A 9,114-nucleotide genomic window follows, 5' to 3' on the forward strand; every position below is an offset into this window, starting at 1 on the left:
TAGCCCTTTGCATACTCAACTGCAAGGCCTTCCTTTAATCTTACCCACTTCTCTTCGCTATCACTTCTAAGTCTTCATCCAAATCTACTTGTTTCCTCGGTAAGACTCATTATTTATAGCCTTTTTTATACAATTCCATGGTCTGTGGACCATGGGTGAATCTCAAAACCAACTCAAACTTTACATAAAAAAAGGTGCTAAACCCATTTGGGTCCTATTCATCTACATGCTCCACATCCACAAATCGTGGAGACTTTACATTATTTACAAAAACTGATCAAAACTTGGGTTATCTTAACCCCAAAACTGACCCAAGGGACCCCATCCCAATAGGCCCCCAACACAAAGATCGTGACTCACCCTCGAGTCACTTTGCTGGCACTGTGAGCTTACTGTGAAGATCCCCCAGCTCAACCCGGATCACTGCAACTTCGGTAGCGCTTTGTGTTGCTTCCTGATTCACTTCCTTGACCAATTTTTATGTGGCTGGTCCTTCTACAACCAGCCTCATCGTTTGCTTTTTCTGCTGCAGCTCTTTAAGCTTATCTTGAATGGTAGTCATGACTTGATAAGTCTCCTCCAACCAAGGCTGCAACCTGGCCTTTAGCAAGGCCTCCTTCTTATGTGCTTCCTCCACCTGTGCTAGGAGTTGCTTTCCCTCCTGTAATTTTGCAAGGCACTACGCTGGTGCTATAGAGCGTGCAGTTGCCCTGACTTCATCATATTGCCACTGCAACTCCCTTACCTTTGTGTTCAATGTTTGCAGGTTCGGATCCTCTTGTAGATTGGTCACTAGCTCCATAGCCTGCTCGAACAATGTCACACAGTCAGTGATTATGGTGTCCAAGGTAGACATGCCTTCCTTTATTGCGACTCCGCGCTACTCTAGGACCTTAGGTGGAGTCGTGGGATGGAACTTTAACTGCAACTCTGTAATATTCATGTTGAGCTCAAACACAACTCAACCAACCTCTTCTTTAGCTTCACGCACACTAGTGGCTAGTTTTCTGATTTTGGCTTCTAGCTGTGCATCATTCGAGATGTGAAGCTCAGGCACTGTCTTGCATGCCTATGCTACTGTTGACACCAGACTAGAACTACACATCTGCAATGTATCATTTTCCTTCAAAGCCTACAAAATAGTTACCGATCAAACATGAACTATTACTTCAAAACGAGTACTCGAGCCCAAAAATCCCAAAAAACCATGAAAAAACACCTTCAAATTGAAAGGTGTTGATGTTGGAATAAAGGGTTTTTTTTTTTTTTTTTTTTAAATAACAGTAAAAAAACAATAAAAGCCATTTTGTATGGTGCAAAAAACATGTTGAAATCAAAAAGTGTTGATGTCAGAATAACGTTTTTTTTTCAAGGTACATTTTCAACACTTTTTAGTAATGACATTAAAAACAAAATATCATGACTCTAAAATTTTTTAAATTTCCAATGATTTTCAAGCATGACATTAATGATAAAATATCACGTCTTTGAAAACTCTTAAAATTCCAAAGATTTTTAAACATGACATTAAATTTAAAATATCACTTCTTTGAAAAACCTTAAAATTCCAACAATGTTCAAGCATGGTGCTAAGAAAAATATTTATAATTGTTTTCAGCCATAACATTAAAGATAAAATATCACGACTTAGAAAAACATTAAAAATCTTGACAATTTTTCAACAATGGAATTAAAACCAAAGATTATGACTACAAAACAATATTAAATTTTCAAAATATTTTAAGCATGACATTATGGAAAAAATTTATGACGAAAAAACCTTTAAAAATGAACACTTGAATGAAAGAGTTATTATACCAAGAGTAATTTTTTTTAAATGCTAAATGTATAGCGATTTTGAAATCTTAGCCTAAGACAACTTGATACATTGCGAAAAAGTTTAAAAATCAACTATCAAATTGCACATAATGGGATCGGGTTGCTAGACAAGCATCGACACATACCCTACAAAATAATATATATATATATATATATATATATATATATATATATATATATATATATGATACATAAGAAAGCAAAAATTCAAATATTGAAAAAATAAATAAAAATTAAAAGTAATAAAACATAAAAACATTACAAAAAAAGGTCAAATATAAAAAATATAGTAATGACATAAAAAAAGACTATGAAATGTAAAAAAAATTAACCATACCATGTTAAAAAAAAAAAGAGTAAAATAAATAAATTACATCATTAAAAAAAATAAAAAACTTAAAAAAAAAAAAAAAAAAAAAAATTCCCCAGTGACCCCGAGGCCCAACTAGCCATGGGTGGCAAGGGGATGATTCATGTCAAAAAAATAAATTAAATTTCATAAAATATATAAAAAAAAAACCATAAAAATGTCAAAAAAATAAATCAAAATTAACTTGTAAAAATGAAAAATTTAAATTAAAAAATAAACAAAAAATAAATAAAATATAAAAAATAAACCAAAAAAATTAAAATATATATAATATAAGAAAATAAAAATTAAAATTAAAAAGAAGACTATTTTGTAAGTTCAAAAAAAAAAAAAAAACAAAAAGATCATTTAAAAAACGGTTGAATAATTATCAACGTAAAAAAAAAAAAAATCCAAAACAATTTAAAGAGAAAATTTAATATTAAAGTTAAAAAAAAATTAAAAATATTTAAGTTTAATTTTATATTTTTTAATTATATTTTAAAATTTAAATTATGAAAAGATTTTAAATAAAATAAATTTAAATTTAAAACTTAAAATAAAAAATATTAAATTTAAAAATAAAAATAAAAAAATTAGAAAAATACAAAACACAAAATAAAATAAAATAAAAACTTCAAAAAAAAACTTAAATTAATATTTAAAAAATTTAAATAAAACAATAAAGAAAAAAAAACAAAAAAAAAACAATTAAAATAAAAATAAAAATAAAACAATTTAAAATAATAAAATAAAGTAAAAACAATATTAAAAAAAAACGATTAACAAAAATATAAAAACAATAAAACAATTAAAATAAAATTTAAAAACTAAATTAAAAAAAAACAATTAAAAAAAATAAAATAAAAAACAATTAATAAAAATTAATAAATAAAAACAATTACAAAATACAACAACGCCCCCCTCACTCCATTCCCCTCTCAGCTCCCCCACCCAGATGTCACCCCACACCCGCCCTCACCCCCCTCCCCTCCCCCCTTACCCCCCTCCCATCCCCGCCCGAGCCCCCAGCCAGCGACCAAGATGCTGCTGGTTGGGGGCCCAGGCGGGCGGGGGAGGGTTGTGCACAACCTACCCCACCCGTTCGAGCCCCTAGACAATGACCAAGAAGCCATAGGCCGATTCTTGGAATTGGCCTGCGGCCTCTTGGCCGCTGGTTGGGGGTCCGGGCCGAGAGGGGAGGGGGGTAAGGGGGGGAAGGGGGTGAGGGTAGGGCATGTAGTTAGGGCCAGATGGGGGAGGGGAGAGGGGAGCGGAGGGAGGGGGAGGCAAGTGAGGGCGGGGAGTGCGATGGCAACCGGGTGGGGGAGGGAGAGGGGAGTAGAGGGAGGAGGAAGGGGGTGAAGGCAAGGGGTGGGGTGGCGGTTGGGTGGGGGAGCAGAGGGAGGAGGGAGGGGCATGAGGGTGAGGGGTGGGGTGAGAGCCGGGGGTGAGGGCAGGAGGTGGTGTGGGGGCCGGGTGGGGGAGCGGAGAGGGGACGGGTCAGGAGGGCGGGGCGCCCAATTTTTTTTTAATGTGTTTTTTTAATTGTTTTTTTTTTTATTTTTTATTTTAATTTAATTGTTTGTTTTTTTAAATTGTTCTTTTTAATTGTTTTTTTTTTAAATTGTTCTTTTTAATTGTTTTTTTTTTTTAATTGTTTTTTTTTTTTTTAAATTGTTTTTTATTTGATTGTTTTTTTTATTGGTTTCCTTTAATTGTTTTTATTTTCTAAATTGTGTTTTTTAATTGGTTTTATTTTTATTTTTTTGTAAATATATTTTTTTTTAAATTTTTTTTAAATTGATTTTTATGAAAGATTTTTCGGCGTAAATCACATGATATTTCATTTGTTGACGCGTTTCGAACCAACCAGTGTGGTTCATCATCGGGACAAGTTGAATGAACAAATCTCACTTTGCATATTAAATAGATAGAGCAGAACATCCAATGACTATATTTCTTGACCAGGTAACGGCTAAATTGACAACGGCTAGATTTGACCAGGAAACGGTTAGTTTGGACTGGATGAGGGGTATAACCTTTATTTAATTAAATAAGTTAATTTGGTTAGTTATATTCTTATTAAAATAAAAGTAAATGGACCATTTTATAAACTTATAACTATAAATATATATTAAAATAAATTAATTATAAAAAATAAATTAATTTAAATTAATAGTTAGTTTTTTTTTTTTCACAAGAACGGTTATGGATTGTATTAATGAAGCGGTCTGAATACCAGATTTCTGATTACAATAGGGGTGGGCCCGATCCAAATGGAGTCGACCTTCTGAGATATTATGAGGCATGTATTCCCCTTCCAACTCCTTTTGGGATCAGCAATTGAGCTTATTTATGAGATTTGCCCGAGCTTGAATATACAAACAAACTGCTTTAGAATCAAACAAAAAAACATAACAGCTGAAATGATTTAAGGAATTCGGTCCCAAGTTTCGTCCCCGTCTCTTTTCATTGCCCCGGCAAAGAGATGCACAGCTTTATTGGCTTCAAGGTCAACTTCTTTGTTGTTGTCTCTCAGCACATGAAAAAATTCAGATTATGGAACAGCTTCACCACGCTTCTGATTCTTTGGATCAACCTTGCTAATTTTAAGTCCCGGGGCGTAGAATTGGTCACCATGAGTTTTATGATTACTTCGGAGTCCCCAAAAATATTTGCTTCCTTAATTTCCAGCTTCGATAGCCACTTGAGACCTTGGTAAAGGGCTAATGCTTCAGCTTGGATGCTGGAATTGATTCCCAGACCCCAGGCAAACTGGAGGATCGATGTACCATCAATGTTTTTAATAACTCCTCCTGCTCCAGCGTTGCCAGGATTTCCTTTTGCTGCTCCGTCAAAGAAGAGGGAGTGCACCTTTTGCTTGGGGAGCCAGTTTTGAAAGTCTTCGCTATTTTTTCCCCTTATTTGCCATTCCTCAAGAGGGACCATGCTTCTGACAGTTTGGTGAAATTGCAGGTTCAATGAGGTCCCCCAATCAATGTCTAGCTGATTAAGGTTCGAGTCGTCTTTTTGATCTCCCAGACATTCTTTTAATTGGATCTTTACCTTGGCCGCAACCATCTTGGGATTGTGCTGAATGCTTCTGAAGATTCTGCTGTTGCGCTCTAACCAAATCTGCCAGCAACAAATTTTGAGCAATGATGACCAGGCCGCTTTGATCACTTTATTTTTGGGGAAGGGACCGGGGTAGCTGGATTTCCAGTTGGCAAACAGATCTGTTATAGAGGCAGGGAGCTCAAATCTAGGATTCCAATAGTCCATCAGTTCTCTCCAAACCTGTGTAGAAAATTTTCATTTGAGGATGAGGTGCGTGGCACATTCCGCATATTCTTTGCACAAGGAGCACCTGGACGGGCCATAGAATCCACGCCTCTGGAGATTGTCCTCGGTTAGAATTTTTCTGTGGCATAGGAGCCAACAGAAAATGTCGATCTTGGGCAACGAGGGGATACCCCAGACAACCTTCCACGGGGCCGGATCAGGAGGCACATTTGGTATTGATGCAAGGTGCGCATATCCCTGGGCAACTGAATAGCCAGCCGACAGAGCGCCCCAGCCTCGCCTGTCATTTCTTCGGATGTGCGAGGGTGCAATCCCGTTCAGAAGCTCGCGGAGGTGGATGGATTCTTGGTGAAGGTCTGAAGGCAGATCTGACAGATTCCAGCCCGCCCAATGCGACCCGTTCCATAAGGATATATCCCACAGGTTGTTTTTTCCAGAGGCCGTCAACCAGTCTCTCAGCACTGTCACATTTGGGCAATTTCCAATTGGGTCGCGGTCCATGATGCGATCGTTCCATATATTTATTTTTTTCCCATTTCCAGGAATCCAGAAGGCTTTGGATCAAATCAACTGGGCAACTTTGGAGTAGAGGCTGACAAAAGGCGAGGTTCCTTGAGGTATTGGCCCATCCAAACATCTCAATCTCGTGCCTTTAAAATAATTTCTCCACAGTGCTTTCTGGGCCCAGCTTGGCTTGGGCGCTATTAATCTCCAAAGGAGCTTGGCTCCCATAGCTATGTTCTACAGTGGGAGCTTCTTAAAGTTGAGCCCTCCCTCCATCTGAGGCATAAGGACAGTTTCCCATTTTACCAGTGGAAATCTCCTCTCGTTGTGCTTACCCCCTTTCCAAAAGAAGTTTCTGATATGTTGTTCCATTTTCTGGAGTATACCAATAGGAGCTAGAAGCACTGAGAACTGATATAGTGGGAGGCTGCTAAGGACGGCTTTAATGAGAACTGTCTTGCCCGCCATATTTAGCCAATTAAAACCCCAAGCCTGGAGTTTGTTTTTAAATTTTTCTACCTGAGGAAACCAATCCCTGCTATAGGCACGCTTGAGAAAAATAGGTAGTCCCAGATACTTGAACGAGGTCCATTCTGAGGAGGCAGCAAATCCTAGGCATCTGGTGATGGAATTGAGCAGAGAGGGCGAAGTGTTCCAGCAGTAAGTATGGCACTTACCCTTGTTGAGGCTGCTTCCGGACTCCATACAATACTCATCAAGTGCATCTTTAAATCTTCTGGCTGAATGAATCGAAGCTGCCCCCAGAAGTAGTGTATCATCTGCAAATAGGGCGTGGTTTATGTTTTGGACCCCCCTCGCTATGGATATCCCTGAAATCTCCTGGTCTTGCATTTTTTTGTTTAGATGGAAGCTGAGAACGGAAGCTTGAATAACAAACAGAAGAGGAGACATGGGGCAGCCCTGTCTTAGTCCTCTTGTAGCTTTAAAGAATCCAGCAGATCTACCGTTGACTAAAGGAGCGATCCATGGTTCCGAGATGCAAGCCCGGATCCAATTGATAAAACTCACCCCAAAACCAAATTTTTTCAAAACATTCAAAAGAAAACTATGTTTAACTCGATCAAAGGCATTTGCTAAATCCAATTTGATAGCCATACCTTGTTCTTTGCGCTGCTGACTTGACAGTATTGCCTCTTGAACTAGAATGAAGTTGTCCACCAAATGTCTTCCATGGATAAAGCCTCCTTGGTTCTCTGGGATGATTTTAGGAAGAATATGCTTCAGCCTGTTAGCAATAATTTTTGTGATCAGCTTGTATCCAATGTTACAAAGGGAAATGGGGCAAAATCTATTAAAAGAATTGGCACCCTTTTCCTTGGGAATGAGAGCCAGGAAAGAGGAGTTTGTGCTTCCTCCTAATTTCTGACAGGCTTGGGATTTTTGTACCATTTTATAGAGATCTTTTCCCACTATGTGCCAGCAAGATTGGAGAAATATGGCAGAAAAGCCATCAAGACCTGGGGATTTATCTGGATCCATAGCATAGAGGGCGCTTTTGACTTCTTCCATTGTGAATTTGTTTTCTAGATGATGGTTCATCTCAGCAGATATTAATGCAGGAACTCCGTCCAGTAGACCAAAGTTCTGATGTTCATTCTCCTCTTCACTATACAGGCGTTTGAAATGAAGGTGGGCCGCTTGTTTAATACTTGCAAAGTCTTTGTGTATGGTAGAGTCTTCTTTAATTTCAGTTATGGAATTAAAACCTTTTCTAACTTCCGCTTGTTTGTGAAAGAATGTGGTATTTCTGTCTCCTACCTTAAGCTAGAGACAACACGATTTGATCCTCCACGTTTCCTCTTCGGCCAGGCACTCTTTGTGATAGCGCTGCTGGAGGTGTACCTCTTTATCTAGTATTTCTCTAGAGATATATGACTCTTCCGTGAGAAGGTGATGAACCTCTAGCTGGCTTTGTATATTTTTTTCTTTCAGCTGCTGGATTAGCAAGAGATTTGGCCCAACACTTTAGAGCAGTTTTCAATCTTCTGAGTTTTTCTTCCCATATGTAGAATGGAGATCCGCTGACTGGCTGGGACCAGCATTCTTTGACAATCTCCATGAAGTTGGGTTCCTTGATCCACAAAGGACTAAACTTGAAGGGTATGGGGCCAAGGTCAGTATGAGCTCGAAGAATTAGCTTAATAGGCTTATGATCAGAGGTACTGCAAGACAGAATATGCATGCTAGTGTCTAAACCAAGCAAAAGGAAGGAGCTATGCACAAATAATCTGTCTAGCCTTGCTGCAATATGTCCAGGACCTATTCTTTTATTGGACCATGTAAACTTACCTGAGACAGGCTTGATATCTAACAGATCCCAGTCTTGAAGGAGATCCTCTACCCATTCCCTTGCCGGATCTCGCACAATGCAGCCTCCTCGCTTTTCAGAAGAGTGCAGCGTGATGTTCAGGTCACCTGCTATGATGACATTTTCCAGATTGCCCAGATCTGCTTGCTGCCTTAATGAGTCCCAGCAGATCCTCTTTTCTCCTGCATTGACCGGTACATAAACGTTGAAAAGACAAAAGATTTCTTTTGTGGTTAGATGTTGCATCTTTAACATCGCCCAATGAATATTTGATGCCTCAGACACCAGTGAAAACCTGCTATCATTCCACAGTGTACCCAACCCTCCGGAGGCTCCTCGGGCTGAGACAGCTGTTGCATTACTCTTTTTCCAAAGTTTTTTACTTACCTGAAGGAAATCTGATTCCTCCATCTTAGTCTCCTGGAGAAGGAGTATATCAGGAGCCTCTATTCTTATTAGATTTCTTATAGCCTCTTCTTTGGTTTTGCTACCCATACCCCTACAGTTCCAGGAGATTATCTTCATTATTTACCTTTGCTCGGCTGGGCTCCCTTGGAGCCTTGATGCGGATTTCTTGCCATCTTCGGCTTTTTTGCTAGCAGCTTCTCCAAAGTTGGTTGACTGCCCTGTAGTTTGTCCTTGTACGTTTCGTGCTCTCTTTTCTCCCGATCCGTTTTGCACCCTCTTGTAGATCTCCTTACAGAGGATTGGGATTCTCCTATTTCTCCTTCCTCCTCCGAGTCTTCTGATTCTTGATCCTCCTCCTTGACTTCAACGGGGGTTCCTT

At 38.7% G+C, this 9,114-nt stretch overlaps 1 protein-coding gene across 1 annotated transcript; it reads right to left on the minus strand.

Annotated features, from left to right (window-relative positions):
• Positions 1–7,880: 7,880 nt before the first annotated feature.
• LOC149184035 (uncharacterized) lies at positions 7,881–8,738 on the minus strand. Its single transcript, XM_089415199.1, has one exon. The coding sequence runs from the start codon at positions 8,736–8,738 to the stop codon at positions 7,881–7,883; it is 858 nt and encodes a 285-aa protein (XP_089271325.1).
• Between the last annotated feature and the right edge of the window lie 376 nt (positions 8,739–9,114).

Source organism: Pinus tabuliformis, chromosome 3_2, assembly GCF_031772625.1.
Source record: "Pinus tabuliformis cultivar Carrire ecotype Pingquan chromosome 3_2, CPIR1, whole genome shotgun sequence".
Lineage (NCBI taxonomy): Eukaryota > Viridiplantae > Streptophyta > Pinopsida > Pinales > Pinaceae > Pinus > Pinus tabuliformis.

Bases quoted from the DNA above. Each gene is read 5' to 3' on its own strand.
- LOC149184035 (XM_089415199.1), bottom strand. From the start codon at position 8,738: ATGGAGGAATCAGATTTCCTTCAGGTAAGTAAAAAACTTTGGAAAAAG.